The sequence below is a fragment of the Diceros bicornis genome, chromosome 10 (assembly GCF_020826845.1).
Source record: "Diceros bicornis minor isolate mBicDic1 chromosome 10, mDicBic1.mat.cur, whole genome shotgun sequence".
Taxonomy (NCBI): domain Eukaryota; kingdom Metazoa; phylum Chordata; class Mammalia; order Perissodactyla; family Rhinocerotidae; genus Diceros; species Diceros bicornis.
Window position 1 is genome coordinate 11,480,272 of NC_080749.1, and position 22,420 is coordinate 11,502,691.

The 22,420-nt window shown below is 52.4% G+C and overlaps 1 protein-coding gene across 2 annotated transcripts in view; it reads left to right on the forward strand.

Annotated features, from left to right (window-relative positions):
• Window positions 1-22,420, forward strand: part of TFCP2L1 (transcription factor CP2 like 1) — a 58,064-nt gene that overhangs the window by 31,604 nt on the left and 4,040 nt on the right. For both annotated transcript variants that reach the window (XM_058548790.1, XM_058548791.1), the window contains 12 exons: window positions 297-373; window positions 922-1,027; window positions 1,724-1,830; window positions 2,952-3,104; window positions 7,037-7,147; window positions 9,671-9,762; window positions 11,500-11,548; window positions 11,636-11,729; window positions 13,757-13,847; window positions 14,911-15,014; window positions 17,612-17,754; window positions 21,552-21,603. In XM_058548790.1, the coding sequence (XP_058404773.1) occupies window positions 297-373; window positions 922-1,027; window positions 1,724-1,830; window positions 2,952-3,104; window positions 7,037-7,147; window positions 9,671-9,762; window positions 11,500-11,548; window positions 11,636-11,729; window positions 13,757-13,847; window positions 14,911-15,014; window positions 17,612-17,754; window positions 21,552-21,603 (1,179 nt within the window). The remainder of the gene's footprint in view (window positions 1-296; window positions 374-921; window positions 1,028-1,723; window positions 1,831-2,951; window positions 3,105-7,036; window positions 7,148-9,670; window positions 9,763-11,499; window positions 11,549-11,635; window positions 11,730-13,756; window positions 13,848-14,910; window positions 15,015-17,611; window positions 17,755-21,551; window positions 21,604-22,420) is intronic.

Sequence of the window (22,420 nt, forward strand, 5' to 3'; positions counted from 1 at the left end):
CATAAATTTAATGTTAACTATATTGAATTCTGTTTCTTGAAAACTATAGAGGTGCTTCTCTTGAGGGGTCATATGGTGCCTTACCTGGGGTGCCCCAGGCCCAACCAGGCTGGGTGGACAAACCCTGGTGTCCAGTCCAGAGAACAATGAGCTGGCTGTGGACTTTCTTCTCCACTTTGCTCCTCAGGGCAGTGAGGCCTAGTTGGTCACTGGGGGGGTTGAGAAGACCTCTAGCTGGGTAAGCCCTAAATTTGAAAACACTCAGAAATGGAAATTTACGATTAACCCCCCTCCAGGTCAATCTTATGAAATCCGACTGCTGGAGAATCGGAAGCTGGGAGACTTTCAAGATCTGAACACAAAATATGTCAAGGTAGGGCTGCAAGCAGCTCTCCCTCCGGGGGGGTTGGTTGGGGTCTGAGCACCTGGGCTTGCCATGGGGGGTCAGGAGTGGCAGGGAGGTTTGGGGAAAGCTCCAGAGGGAGAGGGGTTTCCTGTTCCCTGGAGTGTGTTGTCTAAGGGAACCAGGACAGGCTGGCAGCGTTGGGAGCCCGAGTGCCTGCTGGACGGGCTCTGGGTTGGACAGACTCAGGATTGAGCCTGGCTTTACTGCTTACTGAACTTTCCTGAGCTTCAGTTTGCTCATCTGCATGAAAAGGTCTATAGATTAGCCGTGTATGTAAAGCACTTAGTAATTCTGGAAAACAGGGTAGTTGTCATTATTCTTACTGTTGTTAGTGTTATTGGGGTTCTGAGGAGGGATAAGCACGTGGCGCTCAAGAGCTGGGAATGAAGGCTTAAGAGGAGGAGCCTTGAGGGGCAGGAGGTTTGCTCTGGCTCTGGGAAGGTCCACGGTGGGTTCTTCTTGGGTCCCTCTTGGTCCCCACACTCGGCTGTCCCCCGCTGGCCTCCCCTCCCCAGAGCATCATCCGCGTGGTTTTCCACGACCGCCGGCTGCAGTACACGGAGCACCAGCAGCTGGAGGGCTGGCGGTGGAGCCGGCCTGGAGATCGGATCCTGGACATCGGTGAGTCTCCTGGGACAGGAGAGGCCTAAGGTGCTCCAGCCAGTTGGGGTTCTTTCTGGACGCCGTCTGGACCCATGCCTATCCAGGGCATTTTAGCACACTCCTGTCTGTGTAAAACCCTGTGGGAGCTGGCAGAGGTGAACGTGCCATCGGGCCTGCCCTCAGGGAAGTCCCCTTTCGGTGAAAAGATAGGCCAGTGGAGTTCAGAGACCAGCTGTCAGGGAGTTGCAGGGAAGGCTTTGCAGAGGATCCTGTCTTAAAGGGTTTTGATAAGTGATGAAAGGAAGGATGGGCATCACAGAGATGGGCAACAGAAATGGAATTTGGGGGGCTCAGGCAGTGGTCCACAGTCTTTTATCTACAACCCTTGGGCCAGATGGGTTTTAGAATTCAGAAGTTAGAATGACAGCAGGGTGCATAGACCTATGGCTTTGGGTAATCACAGGCAATCAAGCACAATAATATTTCTGCAGCAAAATGAAATGACTGTTCACACAAAATGAGGTAAAGACTCTAAATAGCTTCATGGCAATTCAAGTCAGGCTTTCTGCCAAGTGAGTTATTCAAAACTTAGTTTTCAGAACTTCTGGCATTTCAAATTGTGGTTAAGGAATTTGAACCTATAATAAGAGTCCTTCCCTAAATATCTGGGAGTGGCTGACAATTGCACTTTTGTGTGTGTGTGTGTGTGTGCAGATATTCCACTGTCTGTTGGTATCTTGGACCCCAGGGCCAGCCCGACCCAGCTGAACGCCGTCGAGTTTTTGTGGGACCCTTCAAAGAGAGCCTCTGCGTTCATTCAGGTGAGCAAGTGAGGTTGCCCTCTGGGGGAAAGCCAGAGCTCTGGGGTCCATTTTGTAGTTCCTCCACACCAGTCCATCTGCAGGGCCCTGATGGGCTCCTGTTCTCTGTTGCAGGGAAGGAAACTGAAGGGGAGAAGGTGTACGAGTGTTGCTCAGAGTCACAGAGCCAGTTGGTCACTAGGGTGGGGAAAAGAAAAGGGCTTGGAATGTTTTAGAGTCATGTGTGGGTTTTGCTTATCATTATGTAAGATTTTTACAAAATAAGTATGTCCTAGCATAAAGAATTGGAAGTAAAAATTTTTTCCATAATAGTTTCCATTATTAATTATTTAATTATCAAGCACCTGGTGTGGATCCAGCCTTGTGTTAAACACCATGGAAGATCGAGTTGGCTGGAGGCATGGCGGGGGTGCTGTGTCTGGGCTCAGCACCAGCTCTCCCACTTACTACATGTCCCTTTTTGAGCCTCTTCATTTTCCCACCTGTCTTGCAAATCAGATAATGAATATAAAGCTGTTACCGCAGTGCCTGGTCCATAGAAATTGCCCAGTAAAAGTTAGCGATCTTTGTTTTTTTCCCATAATTACAATATTATTATTGTATTTTAAAATTATTATTACAGTATTAATGTTGTATTAGTACACTAATATACTTCGTATTATTACAGTATTATAACAATAAATACATATTGAGTGCCTTCTATGTGGCAGGTACTTACCAGAAACGCAGAAATGGTTCCAGCTTCTAGCCTGGCCTGAGTAATCTGGACACCAGGCTATTAGTGACAGAGCTGTGGTCCCCACTCTGCAGTCTGTGGGGTTTGCCAAGGGAGAGGTCTGGGTGAGGAGCGAGGATGGGGCTCTGGGGTCAGTGGGCCTGGAGCAGTGGTGAGACTTAGCTGGCCAGGCAGGGTCTCCGAGATCAAGGGACAAAGGTGGGAGGGCGTGTTCTGTGTGGACGGGGCACAGGGAGGCCTGAGTGGACAGCGTCGGGGAGCAGGGAGGTTGAGGCAGGTCTGCACCTGACCATGCAGGATGGAAGCTTCCACTTGGAGAGGAGCCCTTGGGGAGTCCAGAGCCCGCTCACCTCCTTTTGCTACCTGCCTCACGTTTCCCTTCCAGGTGCACTGTATCAGCACTGAGTTCACCCCGAGGAAGCACGGGGGCGAGAAGGGTGTGCCTTTTCGAGTACAGATTGATACATTTAAGCAGAACGAGAATGGGGAGTACACGGAACACTTGCACTCGGCCAGCTGCCAGATCAAGGTGTTCAAGGTAGGACGGCCCGCCACACTCCTCCTGCTGTCACATGTGCCATGGGTCCCGCCTGTGCTCACCCTGCACTCAACAGAGACGCCCAACCATTGACTCTTGCCGTTCCGCCCGGAGGCCCAGCAAGGAGCACGAGGTGCCTTTAGCCGGGCTTCTGCCTGGACTCCTGATGCACACGAGCTGCACACCCGGGGATGTGCATCCTCTCGCACAGGGCACCTCCTCAGCCTTCCTCATCATCGATGTCAGTGCTCAGCTTTGCTTTATGAGAAATATTGGATTTGCACATTTTTAGATTTTTGTTTTTGTGGTTGGCTACAGATTGTAGAGTTGCCCATTAGATTCTCCTTAAAAATAAAGTCAGGCGACCCCCTAGCCACAGATGTTCGTATTTAGGGTCTGAGGCCATTCTTCTTTCTGCAGTGACCTCCTGTTGGAGAAAAACATTTTTGGAGGTACCTCCTCTCTTTTCCTTTCTTGCCTCACCCCTTGCAATCACCTATCATTGTTTTTTATCTCATCTATCTGGACTGATTTCCTAAAGATGGTAGCCAGCGATGGAGCTCAGGGTGCCATGTGGCCCTGGGGAGATGGAGGTTGCAGCAGAGCCTGCGTCATTCATGGTGGGCGGGCCTGTGCCCTAGCAGGACTACAGGCCCTGTCCCCGGCAGGCTGGACCTGCCCGTTGGCCTGGGAGACTCCAGCAGGGGCCTGTGGAGAGGGAGTGCGCCCACCTCTCCAGCAGGAATTGCCCTGAGTAGCCAGCCCCAGTGCCTTCCCCGTCCTCCCCTTCTTTCGCAGTCAGGTGACCTTGGAACTTACTGAAAAAATTCCATATGTTGGGGCTGGAGATCCAAGAGTGAGTCACTTGAGAAAGGGGCTCGTTTGAGAGAAAGCTGGGTCAGTGTTGATCTTCCTGAGCTTGGGAGGGATGCGGAAATAAATACCCACAGGTAGAACTATAAACCTGGCAGCCGAGTGGTGATCTGTCCCGTTTCCCAACTAGACTGGAAGCCTCTGAAGACAGGGACTGTGCCATTTACCTCTCTAGTGTCTTCTGCAGAGCATGGTGTACAGTGAGCACTCGGCAGTGATTTGGGGAACACGCCAATCATAGCAGCTGCGGGAGAAGTAACGCGAGAGCCGATGGTGTCCTCACTTAGGCGACCGCACAGCCGGCTGCCGGGGTCACCCTCAGTGCTAGCATCTGGCTGCCTGAGGGCTGTGGGCAGAGGATCCCGAGGCCCTGCCCGGGGCCTTGGCCGCGCTCTGTGGTGTGGGACGCCTGGTCAGTTAGTGCTGCCGCCCCGGTGGTGAGGGAGAGGTGGTGGTGGGAGCATGAGTTTGTCTTTCCTGCCAGAGCAGTAGCACTTTCAGAAGCTCCTGCTTTGGGATGATGAAGCCTTGAAATCGGCCTCCAAAGGAAGTTGCGTTTCTCCACTATATTTGTTTCCTATTCCTGCTGTAACAAATTACTGCAAGTTTAGTGGCTTAAAACTACACACATGTATTATCTTTCAATGCTGGAGGTCAGAAGTCTGAAATAGGTCTCACTAGTCTAAAGCCAAAGGTGTCAGGAGGGCTGAGTTCTTTTCTGGAGGCCCCAGGGAGAATCTTTCCTGGCCTTTTCCAGCTTCTAGAGGCCTCTGCATTCCTTGGCTCATGGTCCCTCCCTCCCTCTTCAGAGCCAGGGAGAACAGGCTGAGTCTTCACGTTGCGTCACTCTGGCCTCCTCTTCTCCCCACGCTTCCACTTTTAAGGGCCCTGATTGCATTGGGCCCACGGGGATGATCCAAGATAATCTTCCTATTTAATCTCACACTATTAGCAATCTTAATTCCATCTGTAGCCTTACCCCTTTTGCCATGTAAGGTGATGTCCTCACGTGTTCTGTGAATTAGGGCACGGCTGTCTTTGGGGAGCATCAGTCTGCTGACCACGTCCGCGGGTGCAGTGGGTGCTGGAGCCTCTGCTCTCACTGCCCACTCCGGGATCTCGTGCTTCTGGTTCACCGTGGACATCTCCACAACTGCGCTGCTGGTCTTTGCCTGTCCGTCAGTCACGCCTCTCTCCCTGCCATGTACAGACCACATCCATGGTCCCACTAGCTGTCTTCCACCCTTAGTAGTGGTTCACTGCCTCGTCTAGTGGTATCCAGTGTAATTTTGCTGCTCTTGAAGTCTGTGCCCTGGGGGTCAGATGCCTTGCTGGGCAGTAGGAGGAGAGAGGAATGTCTCTGTGGCCTTGGAGTGCCCAGTTCTTCCCATGGCCCCCACTAACTCCCCTTTCCATACCTTGAGGCGGAAGCTGAGGGCTCTGCCCACCAGATTCCTTGACCATATACCAGCTGTTATTGGGGGAATTGGGCCGGAAGCTGCCTTGTCTGAGTGACCAAGGAAGGCCTCTGCATCTCTTGCAGGGGAGAGGAGTCCCTATCACCCGAAACTGGCTCCTCAAGAGTACTGAGCAGGTGTGGCCACCCCACCCACCCACCCCATTCACAGAAGCAGTTCAAACAGGTGTGCACAAGTGCCAGGCGGAGTCCAGCCAAACTGTCCATCATTCCCCCGTCCCTGGTCACCCCAGTCACTGGGAAGCTCCCGGCTTCTTGGAGCCGTGCCTGGGGCTCTGTGGGGATGTCATGGCCTCTGAAAGGAAAGGCGGGGCCCCTCTCTGACCAGCTGGCTCCCCGCAGGCCTCATCGGGGCTGAGTGCTGTTTTCCATCGGCAGGCTCAGCCATGGTCTGGCAGTAATGCCACCTTGCCCTGTGGCTTCTGGTAGGGAAGAAGGGTCTCCTTTCTGGGACAGGAGAACGGAGGTGGAGCAGGGAGGCCAGATGACCGGGGTATGGCTGCTGCATGCCTGGCTCTCCCCCTGGACACTGGATCTGTCATTCGTGTCCCTGTATGACCTCCAGCAAACCTGCCTCCATCCAGTGTGGGCATCACCCCAAGGGCTGTGTCCTAAAATCCCTTGAGCTGGGAGTCAAAAGCTGTAGCCTGAGGAAGGCACTTCAGGGTGCAAATCCCCAAAGGTGCCATTGAGCTTGAGAAGGAGTTTCTTTCACTGACTGCCTACCGTGTGTGGTCTGCTGTGTACACAGTAAAACTGCTCAGTTCTGGGGCTGCTCAGAGTCTTGATGTCTGAACTCGCCACCCAAGCTGTGAACTCCTTGGAGGTGATGGTCCCAGTGATGTCAGGAAGGTCCCCATCAGCCGGGCCTGCTGGGGCTGGCCTGGGGGTTGGCGCACACCTGGACACTCTGACTTGGATTCTTGACCTGGTTGGCACTTGGTTCCTCTCCGGTCTTGCTGAATCACTTGAGCCTTAGTTTCCTAAACTATACATGGGGGAAACAATAGTACCTGTGAGGCCCGACACTTTCTACCAGTTCCTCAGGGTGGCTGGGTGCACGGGACACGCTGCGTCAGGGCGGAAGTGTTACCGTGTGTGTGGAGGGTAAGCTGGGAGCGTGGTAGGAGCCCCAGGAGGCCTTCACACCGTGCCCAGGATTTCACAGACTACAAGCATGGACCAAACCCCGACCAGCAGCCCCTGGTTCTTCCTCTTCCTTTCACTCTCCACGGGTAACCCAAGGAACGCACTGGGATTTGTTGTGGCTCCTGAGGGTTCCTTTCCCTCAGTAAGCGGCCACCACTACAGATCTTTTGAAGCCTTTTCCCATGAGCAGCTGCGTGGCAGGACCCTGTAGCAGTCTCTTAGTTCCCTCAGGATGGGGAGGGGTTCCAGGCAGGAGGACCATGTGTTTGATACCTGGGAGGTGAGAGGGATGCTTTCCTGTCCGTGAGGTCCTGATTGGGGTGAGGTGGGGATGGTGCAGGCCTTGGGGGCCACTGCTCAGCCCTGGATCTTCCTCTGATTGCCACCTCTGCCCACTTTGAACTAATTGGACCCCTGTGCTCTGCACTTGCAGCCAAAGGGAGCTGACCGGAAACAGAAGACCGACCGGGAGAAGATGGAGAAAAGAACCGCGCAAGAGAAGGAGAAGTACCAGCCGTCCTATGAAACCACCATCCTCGCAGAGGTGCGCCAGCCGGGTGCCGGGACATGGCCTCCCAGGGCCTTCTGCCAGGGGCGGGCAATGGTGCTGTCGGTTTAGATTCTTGGAAAATTGCCCATCTTGGGTGAATGCTTCTTTTGAGAGTGCCCATTACATTGTGGTGTGTTCCCGGGTCTGGAGCTGTGTTCACCTGATAAGGCCCAGTGTCCGGGAAGGTGTTTCAGAAATAGCTTCTAACTCTGCTGCCATTTACACTTTTCAAAATTAGGTTATTTTAATTTTTTTTGAATAGGTAATATATTCGTGTGGCCCCAAATTCAAAAGATATAAGAGCGTGTACGTCAGAAAATATCCCTCCCAACACTGTTCTAGCCTCGCGGTTTCTCTCCTCAGGGTACCTGGTGTCTCTGGTTCCTTATGTATCTGGCCCAGCTTTCTCTGCAGATGAAGCCAATTCATAGTCATTTGCCCCATGGCCACGTTTTTACACCAACAGTGTACACAGACGTACTGTTCTACAACTTGCTTTATTTCATGGCATATCTTGGAGTTTGTTCCCTATCTGTTCATGAAGAGTTTCCTATTCCTGTTTTTCCTACCTGGCTGCGTAGCCTTCGTTGTGTGGATGGGCTGTTGGTGGACATTTGGTTGTTTCCGGGCTCTTGCCGTGGCAGACAGGGTGCAGTGAATAACCTGGCTTGTGGAAAGTTCTGCGTGTGTAAGAATATCTGCAGGCCTTCCTTCTCGGCGTGGATTGCTGGGTCAGAGGGGGTAAGCGCCTGCTGTTTGGATAGGTATTGGATGCATTTCCTGATGCTGACACCCACACAGCCTGCTCCACCCATCCTCCTGTCCAGGGTGCTTCTGAGATACCCGCTTTCAGACTCCCTTCCTCTTGTCACGGGTCGCTGCTGACGTTGCCTCTTTTACTGAGCCTTGTTGTTTTATTTTTAACACCTGTTCTCCACTGTGTTCTGCAATCTGGCCAGCTGATCGGTGTTGTATTATTCATTGAATAATCTGACTTACTCAGAAAGCCGTGCACAGATGCTTAAGGCCCGGTTCAGGCTGTTAAAGGAGAGGCCCGGGCACAGAGCATTTAAGGCAACAGTGGCTCCCTCCTGGCTGACGAGCTGTGTGTGTGATAAGCCATATGTTTGAGAGTATTGGCAGCAAGACTCTGGAAGCTCATTTTGCAGTGCAGACAGATGTGTCCAGGTGCTTTATCTGATTGAGGGTAACAGTGGGCAGAGAGCCCGGTGCACGAAGAGCCCTGCCGGCCCCTCAGCAGCAGAGCAGGGCCAGGACTGTGCTGTATGGATGAGAGCTCAGACCAGGTAGTTCTTCCCACGCCTCATCCATGCCTGCACTGGTGATGCTGCCCAGGGCGCCCTCTGCTCCCCCGTCCTCCGCCCACTGATGCCTTTCCTTTCTCACTGAGCCTCAGCCTCTCCGTGCTGACTCTCCCCTGACTTCCCCGGTGGAGGAGAGGTCTTGGTGTACTTCAGGCCACGTCCACCCTTGTCACAGTGTGGTGTGCTTGGTCGAATCCCCACCTGGCCCGTGACCTTGTGCGGTGACGGCTCCCCTTGTATCAGCTCATCCGCTTCCTCCTCGGGCTCTCGGATTTAGCACCAACCAATTCCAGCCCACGCTCACAACAGAGTTAAAGATTTACCAGCCTGTGGTTCAGGGAGCAATAGTAAATCTTCAGGAATGCTTCAAATTGGCCCTCTCCAAAGAGATGTCATCGCAGAGAAGGGAAGAAATGAAGTCTTTGTCCACTGGCTTCCCCCAACAGGCCGAACTTGTCTGTCTTTGCTTTCCTTGGAAGACTCGCACAGGTGTTCATTTCTGGCTTCTGCACAAGAAGTTCCTTGAGTTCAGGGTTCACATCTTTCGTGTTTCTGTGTCTCGCCTAGCTCCTAGCAGGATGCCTCAAGTGTAGTGAATACACACAGAAGTGTGTTGATGAGAGGCTGCGCTGGGAGATTGGGAAAGTGCCTCCTGTCGTCTGAGGCCCGGCGGCAGATTCTATTTTCAAATAGTGCAGGTTTTAATATTGAACTTTACTGATGATGTCTTGTTTGGGAGTTGTCTGTGATCCACTGCTCCGTGTTTCATGCATTTACACACATCTGTCTGCACCTGGAAAACCTGGGCACCTGGCCTGTTTTGTTATCTCTCTTCTTGTGGACCCAGGAATCATGTGACCGATGATGTTCCTCTCTTTGATTTGACTGCTAGGAAGTTCAGAGGCACATGTCCTGTGCTTTTCTTGCTCCAGGGATGACTTACTGAATTTTAGGTCTCTTCTCTGCCATATTTGATTTCTTTGGTTATGGCCCTAGTAACCCACCCTCCTTGGCTCATGTGGGCACCGGGTGAATGCGGGTTGGGTGTTGAAGAATCGGTGGTTTCATGCGCCGGCTTTGATGGATGCTTGCTTGGGAGGAAGAGGAGCCGGGGTCAGCACCTCTGCAGACCCAGTTCCTCCTGAGGACTACTGCCCTCAAGTCACTGCTGCCCTGTGCTCTCTTCCCACAGTGCTCTCCGTGGCCTGACATGGCCTACCAGGTGAACAACGCCCCATCCCCAAGCTACAATGGCTCTCCAAGCAGCTTTGGTCTTGGCGAAGGGTACGTCTGACCTTTTTCCCTTTGGTGTCCCTGGAGTAGTGATGGGTATAGGTTTCTTTCTTGACCTTCCTCTCTCTGGCTTCCTTCCTTTTGTAGCCTGGCCTTGATTTGGGTTTCAGGATAGCTAACTGGTGTTGCATTCACAACTGTTTGTAGTATTTGCACAGCTTTTGTGCTTGGACACACTTCTATAAACCCTGTCTGGTGGTGCAGCAGCCCAGAACCCACCCTTCCCCCTCCCCCCAGTAAAATTAGGGCTGGCCTGCGGGTGCGTTGTCAGCCTCCTGAGATGGCCTTCCAGGTGCTCTCCGGGGCAGAATGGCCTCCTAGACAGGTGAGGCCTCAGGAGGTGGCTGTCTGGATGGCTGCAGTGGCTGCGAGGGGCCTTCTTGGTTCTTTCTGTGGCCCTTGTGCACGTTCACTGGGTGGCGTGGGTCAGCTCAGGATCCTCCCTGCCCCGGTTTCAGGGCCTGTAACACAGAAGCGGCCTCACTGCTGGCCGCCGACTCTGCAGAGGCACAGGCCATGTGGACTTCAAGGTGACAGGAGTGCAGGGGTGGCGGGCAGCTGTCCGACCTGTCCCAGGCTGCGTGGCACAGGGCATCACGGTGACGGCTCTGCGTGTGCTGTTCGTGGGGGCGGGGGGAACGCAGGGAGAACACCAGGCGGGTTTAACAGGTGGGCACAGAACCTGTGGGTTCCTCAAAGCCTGTGCCTGGCAGACAGAGAACTTTACCAATGGGAAAGCAAGAATGTCCAGGAACTTGATTCTATAAGCTGAGGAGAGTCCTCCCTGAGGGGGGGAGACGTAGAAAAGGTGTCATATTTAGATTCAGGCAGTGCTAGCTTAAATCTACGCCTTTCTGGGGGTACGTTCCTTAACCTCCCTCAGCCTCAGTTTCCCTGCTACCAAGGGAATGGGAATTCCATGCCGGGTCGGGGGAACGTGTGCAGCATGCCGGGCGCCCTGAAGACACTTGATGAAGTACAGCCACTGTTACTGCTGATGACCGGCTAGGGATCATCCCTGCGGGGGTGGTTTTTTTTTTATTGTTATCGTGGTAAAATATACATAATGTAAAGTCTACCATTTTACCATTTTCAAGTGTATCGTTAGACACTTAAGTACATTCATGTACATCGCCGTCTGTCTGGGAGGGTCATTTTTAAAAGTGTCTTTGTCTTAAAGGCCCAGGTGTCGGGTCTGTGCCCTCCTGATGACTGAGCCCGAGGGAGGGCTGGTGTGCCTCCCTTTAGGGAAAAATCAGCAGAATGTTTTTCTTGTGGGTGGATGCCCAACTGTGGGTGCTTATTCCCTGCAGAATAATCCCCCAGGGGATTCCTCTGCCCTCTTCTGTCGCCCCAGAGAAGAGTGTTAGTTTGACCTTTCTTTGGCTGCCGCCGTCCAGGCCCCGAGTCACTGTGAGGAGCTGCCCAGTCTACTTGGTCAGCCTGCCCTTCCCTCGGGCTGATGCTCGGGGTGGAGGGGTGGTCACGAGCCAGGAGGATGTAGCCTATCTGAATTTCTCGTCTACCCAAAGGGCTGATTAGGGATTTCGAGGGCTTGAGCATGGCTCCTGCCGACATTTCTCTGACTCGGGAAATTCTCGAGGACCCGCTTTGTTTAAAACAAGTCCTGTAGCTGAGGGGAAATGAAAGCAGCAGGCGGGTGAGGAGGCCTTTACTGCGTCCCGGAAAGCATCCTCGCCCCTCATTGCCTCTTCTCTTCCTTTGCAGCAATACCTCTCCGACCCACCCGGTGGAGGCCCTGCCCGTGGGCAGTGACGTAAGTGTCTGTGGCCGGGCTCCCTGGCTGCCTGTCCCTGGGCAGAGCCCGAGCGCACATTCCAAGGCCTCTCCTCTCTGCCCGCAGCACCTGCTGCCGTCAGCCTCCATCCAGGACGCCCAGCAGTGGCTCCACCGCAACAGGTTCTCGCAGTTCTGCCGGGTCTTTGCCAGCTTCTCGGGTGAGCTTCTCTAAATCGTGTTTGAAACCCACAGGGATCTCGGAAACACTTAGCAGGGCCGGTCACCTTCCAGGACTTGCCCTCGGTGCCTGTGGGGCTGTGGTTTTGTCCCGGGGACCCAGGGTAGTGTGGGCCACTCACGCATACTTGCTGACCCTGGGCCAGGTGCTAACATACGAAGTCCTGCCCCTGGAAGGACCAGTCGAGTGTGACTTAGAGAAGAACGCCTGGGTGCCTATGTCAAGATCTCCCTCAGCTGTGGGTCTGCCTGGGAAGGGCCGCTTAGCCAAGCAGGCCAATGCACACTCAGCAAACCTCCCTGGCACTTTTCCTACCAAAATGCTGCTCATCACATTGCCTCCAGAGCCACGACCTAGGAGAGGGAGGTTAATCTACAGACGAGAAGGGAAAGCTGGTTCTTCCTTCTTTAGAAGGTTTTTGAAGCCCTCACTGATGGGCTATCAAACAGAAGTCCTGGGCCAGGGGCTGAAGGGCACAAGGGTAAACTGAGCAATGAACTTTGCCACCAAGTAGAGTCAATCCAGAGTGACAGGGAGTAAAGATTTGACCGAAACTAGAGGGGCGGCTCTCAAGGACATCTTTGGCAGTGGGAGGAAAGCAGCATCCAGTGTGAGGAGGGTGAGAGGGAGACCCTGTCCACAGGGAGCTTGCAGCTTTGAGTCAGTGCAGATGTGGAAACTACCCATTTCAATGCAGTGTGACCCGTCTGATGGGTGGGCTCAGAGGAGGGACCTGACCTGGTCTGGCTGGAGGAGGAAGGAGGAGGGCTGGTTGTGGTCTTGAGTAGGGTGGTCAGCGTAGGCCTTACTGAGAAGGTGTCCTTGAGCAGAGCTGGAACAGGGCAGTGGAGCGAGCCATGTGGGGACTGGGGGGGATGAGCTTTCCAAGCAGAGTGTAAGTGTAGAGGCTGCAAGGTGGGCACCTCCCTGGTGTGGCCACAGAGCAGAGGATGCAGGCGACTGGGGCCAAGTGGACCAGGGGAGGAGGTGAGGTCCGAGAGGCACCGAGGGCCCTGGTAGGACCGTGGGAGGACTTCGGCTTTTACTCCCAGTGGAAAGAGCCATTGTGCCTACTGAATTGTACCTAAAACTATGTATTGACTGTGGCAGGAAAAAGGGATGTACCTTGTGGCTCTAGGCCACGTGACTGTCCACAGGTTTTCAGCAGAAGGCTGATACTGTACTCTATCTTGGAGAGTCCACATGGGCACAAGGCTTTAGGGGACTCCTTGGGCTTTGAGGAAGGGACTGCATCCACATATGAGAATGTTCGTAGAGCTTAATTCTTAATAGCCCCAAACTGGAAGCACCCTCAATGCCCTTCAGCAGAGAGTGGATACGTGATTGTGGTGTATTCATGAAACGAATAATATCTAATAATGGGCATGAATGATTTGTAACTACATACAACATGAATGAGCCCTTAACCAGAACTTGGACAGAGGGAGCCAGACGTAGAAGAGTGCATACTGTTCAAGTCCATTTACATAAATTTCAAAAAACAAGCAGAACTCGTCTGTATGGTAAGAAGTCAGGACAATGGTTCCCCAGAGGTAGGGGAATGGCTGGTACAAGGGTGCTGTGGGATGGTGGCAGTGTTCTGCCTCTTGGTCTGTGTGCTGAGTGCACGGGTGCAGTCAGAATGGCAGCGTCCAGTGAGCCGTGTACTTCTATACAGACAGGTGCACATGTAATCAATGCTCCATGCCGATAAGCTGTATGCGTATCTGCCAGTAAAAGCACAGAGGGAGTGCAGGCAGGCACAGGCAGGGAGGACCTATTGGCTTCCGTCAATGCCTGTCTGTTCTACTGAGTCTTGTGAACACCGGTCGTTTAACTTCTGACATCTCTTGGGCTGTGATCTGATGTTGTCTGGTGCCCACTGAGGGTGAGGCTGGCTCTTCCCTGTCCCCTGTCCCATGACCCCAGTGCAGGGTCTGCAGGTGCTTGGGGGTGGAGCCTTTTCTTTGTGTCCCACATAATGGGTGCCCCCATTTACCTGCCTAGGTGCTGACTTGTTGAAGATGTCTCGAGATGATTTGGTTCAGATCTGTGGCCCTGCAGATGGGATCCGGCTCTTTAATGCCATCAAAGGCAGGTGGGTGTCAGTTTCCAGCTGGAGGCAGGGTGTGGCAGGTGGGGATGGGGCTCCTCTGGGGGTAAGTGTGGGAGGAGGCACCATGAGAGATGCACGAGGCCAGAACAGGTGAGTGAGACGCTGTGATGAGATGCAGCTGGCTGCAGCAGACCCTGCCTGGAGCCCCTCCCTCTTCTCAGTTGACGGGAGCCTTAGCCTCTGGATCTCAGCCCCTTGGCCACGTCCCCAGGTTCTCAGATGCTTGCATTGTCCTGGGCTTCAAGCTACCTTCTCCCGGAGGGAAGGCGAGGACTGGTGTAGGTTGCTCAGCCTCATGCAGCGGTGTTCAGGGCAGACTGTAGAGCAGTGCTGTGTCTGATGGACTTCCTGCCGTGGTGGAAGTTCTGTAGTGCGCTGTTCAGTACAGCAACCCTGGACACATGTGGCCTGGAGCACTTGATCGGACGCTAATGCTACTGACAGACTGAGTTTTAAATTTTGTTTAACTTTAATAATTTAAATTTTAGTAGCTGCACATATACAGCACAGTTTTAGAGTGAGAGAGAGAGCCTAGGTTTGAATCCCAGGTCTGCCTCTCATGAGCTTTGCAGCTGGGGTCAAGCCCATAACCCCTCTGAGCCTCAGTTTCCTCATCTGTAAAATGAGGAGGATGGTCCTGGCTCTCTCGTAGGTTGTGTAAGGATGAAATGAGTTATGCACGTAAAGTTCTGAGATAGTGCCTGGTGCAGAGTAAGCCAGAGAAAGTTGTTGTTATTATCCTTCTCAAACACCTCCTATCTTGAGATTTGTGTTCTGGGCAGAGGCCCCTCTTGGCAGGTTGCAGGACCCAGAGAGATGGTCCATCCCTCTGCCTCAAGGCAAGCCTGCGTGAAGCCATTACAAGTCTGCCTGGATGGGATTCTGGCCCCCACACCCCTGAGCGAAAGGCATTCCGAATCCTGGCAGCCTTCTTTCTCTCTCCCCAGTCCTTCCCACTGTTACTTCCACCCTGTGTTCTGGAACATTCTGGAACAACAGAGCTTTGTGCCCCATACCTGCTATTTATTTCCTTTCCTCCTGCCAGGAATGTGAGGCCCAAGATGACCATTTATGTCTGTCAGGAGCTGGAGCAGAACCGAGCACCCCTACAGCAGAAGCGGGATGGCAGCGGGGACCCCAGTCTGTGTGGTGAGTTGTGAGGAGACCCTCCCCACCATGGCCGGTTACAGGGTGGCAAAAGGAGGGAGGAGACAACCCAAGTCCTCTCGCTGAGAACGTTTCCCCTGATCCCCCTCACTTTGGTTTCATGCATGGTAAGTTTTTGTTAAACCTCATCCTGAGATTGGCGTGTTCAAGGTGGAAGGCATCTCCCAGAATATCTGGTCCAGCGTCCTTATTTTCTACCTGGGGAAACAGGCCTGGAGAGGTGATGTGTCCCTCCAGTGCCGCTTAGTTACCCCTGGTAGAATCGGGAGTTGGGCCTTCTCGCTTCCAGGCTGGTGACAAGTGATGCTCGATGCCTGTATTCCCGGGAACACTTCCTCTTGTGATTTCCCAAGGCCAGATGAGTCCCATTTGGGTTGTTTGCTGCACGAGCACTAAGGAGTTAAAGGGTCTTCCTCAGGAGTGTGTGACTTTGTTGGGTTGGCAGTTTTGAGGCAGTTTGGTGGGTGAGAGGACACAAGCTTTGAGGTCAGCTGAATACCAGTCCCTGCAGACCATGTCACCTGTTGGCCGTGTGGCTTTGGGCAGGGTACCAGGGCCTGTGTGTCAGCTTCCATGTGTAAAATAAAGAGAGCAACACCCACCTCCCCGAGGGGTGAGGTTTCAATGAGATGGTGCATATAAAGCTCCTTGTTTCTGAGCATCGTGAGGGCTGAGAGTCTGAAAAGCTGTCCATCTGGACACCTGCGTAGTCAGTGCTCTGTATCGTCTACAGAGAGCGTGGGAGAGTGCCCTGTCCGCCTCTCTGCAGGTCCCTCCTGATCAATAAGTGCTCAACAAGTCTTGTCCTTAGGGCTTTCCATGTGTTCACTTGTTTGTTTCTCATAGTAGAAACTGTTGCTAACATTTTGCTGTGGGGGAAACTAAGGCATGGAGCAGTTGACTAGCCCAAGATGACAGCATAGTAAGTGGCAGAGCCAGGATCCAAACAGTGGGACCCTGGCAGCTGGCTTCAGAGCCCTCAGTCTGGCCTCTGTACATTTCTGGTGAATGCCCAGGTCCTTTGCCTGCTTCTCAGCTGTTAGCCTGTGGAGGACAGAGCCCGGGTTTCCCGCACCCGGGAAAGGGCAGCCACTGTGCACAGAGCACATGATGTAACCTCCTGGTGGCCCTGTGGTGCGGTGCTGTCCCCCGCATGCCTGAGGCCCCGGGAAGTGTAGAGACTGGCCAAGGTCTTGCTTCCAGGGAGTGGCAGAGTGGGGATTTGAACCCAAGATTGCCCCATTGAGAGCCTCTTGTTTCCCTAAACTGCCCCCAGCGGCTGATGAGCTGGGGCTGGAGAGGAGCTCAGAGGAGTGGCCGATCACCCTTCTGCTCGCTCCGCGCACTCCTAGTGGCACGTGCAGCTGGGTGCAGGAAAGGCCCGTGATGAAAGCTCACAGCAAAACGTGCTGCCTGCAATCGTTCTAGTTCTATTTTGCCTTCAGTCTGATTTACTTGAGGAGTAAAATCAGAAAAGTGGAACAGGCTCTGAAAAGTTGTAAAAATTAAGCACAATTAGAATTCTCTTCTAAAAAAGGAATCTTCGAAGAGAGGCCTGGGGTTCTTACCTGCTGTCAGTGATGAAGGAACATTATGCAGTGAGCACGTTCTCTGAACAAAATCGAATGTGGGTCGGCCTGTTAGAAATACTGGGAAGGCGCCTCTGTTGCATGGCTGGAACCTTGTAGCCTCTGCCGCCCCTTTTGAAGGGAGCCACCGTGTGTGTGTGTGTGTGTGTGTGTGTGTGCACGCCTGCACACTTTTAAAGTACTGGGCTCTGCTCAGAGTTTTTTTGAACCAGGGTCCCCTTAGTTGAGGGAGGAGTTTGGGAACCTCTAGTTTAATCTTGTGTGTTTTACTTTTGAGGAACCTGAGGACCCCGAACACTGAGTCATCCCCCCGCCCCGGGACGCCCATGGACTTTTGGGTTTTGTATAAGGAAGCATTTTCAGCGTCGGGGTCACATTGTCTTCTGACGGGCTGATGACATTCCTAGCGCACCCCCTTCTTCCTTTGGAGTCATGGTGCTAGAGCTGAGGGTCATTTGTGTTGTGGGAAGGGCAGGGATGGGACCCTCTCTCTTCTGCTGTCAAGTAGCAATTATCTTTAAATTTCACTCTGCCCCTGAAGCCCTCCAGTAAGCCCTTTAAGCCATGGAGAGAAAGGAAAGGGGACACGGGATTTCCTCCTCCCTCCCAGTGGGATGCACGTCTGGCCACACATCAGAATCACTGTTAGCTTCTGTCAGCCATTGTCCCTCCAGCCTCCAGGCTGCACCCCTAAATGGGTGTCGTTGGGTCTAGGGTGGTTCCAGGAATTCTACATTTTGTGTAAGTGACCCGAGAGAGACTGAAACGGGCATAAAGAGCCACAGGCTGGCATCTTTTCACTTGTCGAAAAGAGGCCTGGCACCTGCGCTCTCAGCCGTGTGGCTTCTAGGCCTGTGCCCATTGCAGCCAGATCCTGCGGAATCAACCTGGGCATGGGTGTCTCTACAAATGAGTTGTTGATTTCTCGGAGTGGAGGTGGGGGCAGGCAGGTGCTTGTTCCATGGAAGGACCTGTTCCTCCGTCCTCCAGTGTACCACGCCATCTTCTTGGAAGAGCTGACCACCTTGGAGTTGATTGAGAAGATCGCCAACCTGTACAGCATCTCCCCCCAGCACATCCACCGAGTCTACCGGCAGGGCCCCACGGGCATCCACGTGGTGGTGAGCAACGAGGTGAGTGCGACTCGAGCCTGATGAGCTGGGGCCTTGGGCTGCAGGGAGGAGCAGGAGAGCCTGCTTTGGGAATGCCCCCTGCGGGGTTTGGGGATGACTTTACTCAAAGGTGGCAAACAGGTTTCATCTGGAGTGCCACGAGGGAGAGAGTTCTGAGGCCAGGACGGGGCTCTGAAGAGCTGTTGAGTATCCACTCTGTACCCCACCCTCGGCCAGGTGCCATGTAGGAACCAGGAGGACAGACCGCACCCCTGCCTGCAGGGTGCTTACAGTGAGCGCCGGGAGAAGTCAGGAGAGGGGTGCTCACCCAGGGCAGGCGGCAGGCCCCAGAGAGAGGAGGTGGACTGGGGGTTGGGCGATGGAGAGGCTGTGGCTCTCGGGAGAGAACAGAGGCCTCCTCTGCTAAGTGGTGAAGGTGCCACAACCCTCCTGGGTTTGTCCCTGGTCACACAGACTTGTGCAGGGCACACGCAGCTGCTGGCAGAGGGCACAGGTATTGCCCAGGGCCCTATTAGAACTGAGCCGTCGAGTGACCTGATCCCACACACGGCTAAGGAGGGGGTGATTAAACAGGTTTGCCGACACATGTGGATATTCCTGCACGTTGTAGAGCAGGCGTTTAAGCTTGTTCTATCCTGGACCCCTCCTCTTAATAATAATAGTAGGGAGGGCCAGCATTTATCTGGTGCTTACTGTGTCCTGGCTACTGTTCTAAATGCACACCTAGTGACTCCTGACAGCCTCCCCATGAGGTGGGTGCTATTATCCCACTTCACAGGTAGGAAACTGAGGCACAGAGAGGCTCAGTAAGTGCCCCAGGTCACACAGCTGGTAAGGGGTGGGGCTGTGGTGGGAACCCAGGGAGTCCAGCTGCAGAGACCAGGCTCTGAGCCAGCAGGCCATACAACCCCTCCTGAAATGAAGCCTTTAAAAAAAGAGCGGGGCCAATGGGAGCAGGGGTGGGACCCTGAGCCCTGGGCTCAGCCAGCAGCAGACCCTAAGCCGGCCGTGGGAACTCTGGAAGCTTCTGTGTGGAGGATTATAGAGGAGACAGTGCGGGAATGGTGGCTGGGAAAGTAGAGAAGATGTGGGCTTTGGAATTGCATTGCTCTCCCCGCCTGGAACTGGCTTCTAGGAGCTGAGCGGCCTTGGGCAAATTTACTAAACCTCTTTGAGCCTCAGTTTCCACATCTGCAAAATGGGGATAATTATACCCACTGGAAATGAGAAAACAGTGTCAGGTACCAGGAGACACTAAAGAAGCGGCGTTGTTGTAATTGACAGTGCTGGGCACTTGTTATTTTGGGAGCAAGAAGTGGAGAGATCTGTAAATTTGACAATGTATGAAATGTAAGGCTTTTAATGGTCTGTATATTTCATAAATTGTCACTATTAGTAATAATCTTGTTGCCACTTGTCATTACAATTGCCAGAACCCCTTAAATGAGAGTCTCCGTTTCATGGGTGTTTCATCCTGGAGGTTGGCAAGGTGGTGTTTTCCTTCCTTTTTAATTAAAAAGTAGTTCACAGTTAGTCTAAGTCCAGCAGTGTAGAACAGCAGAAGGCCATGTGAAAGGCCCTCATCTTCCCCGCTCTCTTTTCTTAGAGAAGTTCGTATTAGGTTTGATGTAATTCTGACCAGATAATTTTTTGTGCGCGTGGCTGTTGTGTGCCTGAGTGTGTGTAGGTGTGGGTTTTTAAAACACACAACAAAGATCCAGCGGGACGTTTATCTGCAACTTGCTATTTTTGTCACCAGTTAAGAACTTCCATATCATTCCATTCCATCAAATCTAATGCAGCTATTTTTTTTACGCCCATTTCACAGATAAAGAAAACCAAGCATAGAGTTCCTGACCTGGGAACTTACTTTAGAACAGCCAGGAAGGTTAAAATGCTCTGAGCAGTGGGCAGTTGTTGTGGCTTGGAAAACTGGTCACTTTGCATTTCAGAATGAATTTCTTTTGTGAAGAGAAAAGCCAAGAATGTGCGGAACCCTTGCAATTTTGTGGGTTCCTGGAGGAAGTTCCTTCCCCAGCTTGCCCTGTGCCTCAAGAGTAGGCAGTTAAGCAAGTGAAGCAGAGAACAGAACTCAAATGCCACCTGAGCTAAGTAGGCGATTCTTATTCCCGAAGTCTCCTTGCCTCTTAACCCTGAATCAATTGGAAACCTTTGGTTCTTAATTGCCTGGAGCGCTGGAGGCAACCTGGCCAGCCACAGAGCCGGCCCCTGGGGTGCAAGGGCACTTAATTAAACAAGGGAGTTACTGATTAAGCCCGGGTGGGCTGTGTTTAGGGCTTTGCATGCCCAAGTGGCCTGGCTGCCAAGAGTCCTAGAGGGAGCAGGCCGGCAGTATAGAACAAATGTACTTCATGCATCATTAGGCCCTGCGGGGAGGGGCAGGGGTCGGCAGGTGGACGGATTTGCAGGATTTGGGGCAATAATCCAGAGCAGGCAATAAAATGTGGGTTGCATTTTTTACATTGGTAGGGCTTTTGCTGTTGTGTTGGCTAGTGTGTGTGTGCGGTGTGTATGTTTATGTATATGTGTATGTTTTTAATATTCTTTAAATTTATATTGTGAAATACAGCATACATATGCAAGGGGTATATAAAACTTATCTGTACAGTTTAAAGAATAGTTAAAATACCCAGGACCTGCACTTAGGCTAACACAGCGTCATGTTCAAAGCCCCTTTTTGGCTAATTTCATATTCCACTCCACCCCTCTGCCTGCTGGTCTGAATTTCATATTAATCGTTCCCTTGTTCCTCCTCAATCTATTGTTTATTTTTGCCTATTTTAAAACTTCACGTAAGTGGAATAATAGTGCGTTCTTCTGTGACTTTCTTTTTTCGTTCCGCATTATATTTGGAGATCCGCACCTGTTGAGGTGTGCCGCTGAGGAGCACAGTGTGACTGGGTCGCGGTGTGTTCCTGCTTCTTCCGCTGTTGATTGACATGGGGGCTGCTTCTCGTTTTCACTCTTACAGACAGTGCGCTGTAAACATTCTTAGGTGTGTTTTGCACATACACGTGCAGGAGTTTATCTAGGGCGTCTGCCTGTAGCAGAAATGGGCAGCGTCATCTTTTCTGGTCCCGCGGACAGTTCTATAGAGCAGTTAGACAGATGAACACCCCACCAGTGGTGACTGCCACTTCTCATAGCTCTGCATCCTCGTTATATATTTTTTTATCCTTGAAACAGCCGCATTTTATAGATAGGGCATAGAGACAGGAAGAAAACAGCTCGACTTGTCCAAGGTCACTGTAGTTAATCAAAACGAGAGCTCCACAGAGGTGGCTGGTGAGTAATGGTTCAACTCCTGCCACATTTGTAGACACAGAGAGTGGGGTCTGTTTATATTTGGTCCTCCTACGGCTCTGATATGCAGGGCCTGCTAATCACCGAGAGTGTTTTTAAAGCACTTTAGGTTTTTATCAGTTGCTGTTATACACATACACCCTCCTATAATGTGTCCATTATGGGGATTGGAGGACCTGGTAACTAGGAAAAAGCGTAAAAAAAGTAAACAAACAAAAAATTTAGTCCTGTATTAAATGCCTCTTGGTTCCCTTCCAAGCTTCTTTCCATCCTTTGTGTTCAGTTTTTTGTTACTTAAAATTGTAATCATTTCATACATTTATTTGGATCACATTTTGTCAAAGTTAAGCATAACTGTTTTCCTGCGTTTGTGTAAACATGGTGACTGTCATTTCTGACTGGGCTCAGGGTCACTGGAGCTTTTTGTATTTTGAGCTTGTTGTTGAAGGGACATGGTCTCCTTTGCCTTTCAGATGGTGCAGAATTTCCAAGATGAATCCTGTTTTGTCCTCAGTACCTTAAAAGGTAAAGCCCCCCCTTTTCTTACCTGATTGAAGTCTGTGCCCCCTGGGGTAATGGGGTGAGGGAAGAGCTGGCCCGATGAGTGGGGCCTGCAGAGTGGCCCCCTTGAGAACGTTACCTGGCAATATCCTCTGGGAAAAAGAAACACAGACTTCCTGTGAAAGCTAGCCCTGGAAATGGGAGAACCGGTGCGATTGGCCCCAAAGTCACTTCCAAAAGGGAAGTTCCAGCAGGCAGTGTGTTCTCCATGAACCCAGGGCCAAGAAGTGAGATGCCTTTGAGCTTTTCTAAAATGAGGGTCTCCAGGAAGAGGAAGCGTGGAGGGATACAGCTGCTGCATCTGCAGGCTGGGGGGATTGGGGACTGGGGTGGGGGTGGGACATGGAGGGCCCGCCTGAGGAAGGTGTCTGAGGAAGAACTAGTGTTCCAGAAGGGAGAGACCAGTTGTGACCCCCCTTAGGGCTGGGAAGGTGAGTGTGTGGAGTATGTCAGAATGAAAGCCCCCCGAAGACCCGAGACCGTGATGAGGCCTCTCCCCTCCCCCTGTTCTCTGGATCCAGCCAACGAGTGCCTTCAGAGGCCTGGGAGCCATAATACCCCGAGAACCACAGTTTGTCCAAAGCCTCCTTGGGCCAAATCTTTAGTCCTTGGGCCAAGGGCTGTGGTGGAAAGATCCCTTGTCATAAAGAAACTCAACAAGGCAGATGCGAAGGCGTGTGTTGAAATCTCTGCTTTTGTCAGCACACTTTGCTCTGCGCAGCGTTATTTTGGTGGTCCCTGCCAATGTTCGTGGTAGGTCTTCTGCTGGTACCCTAATACC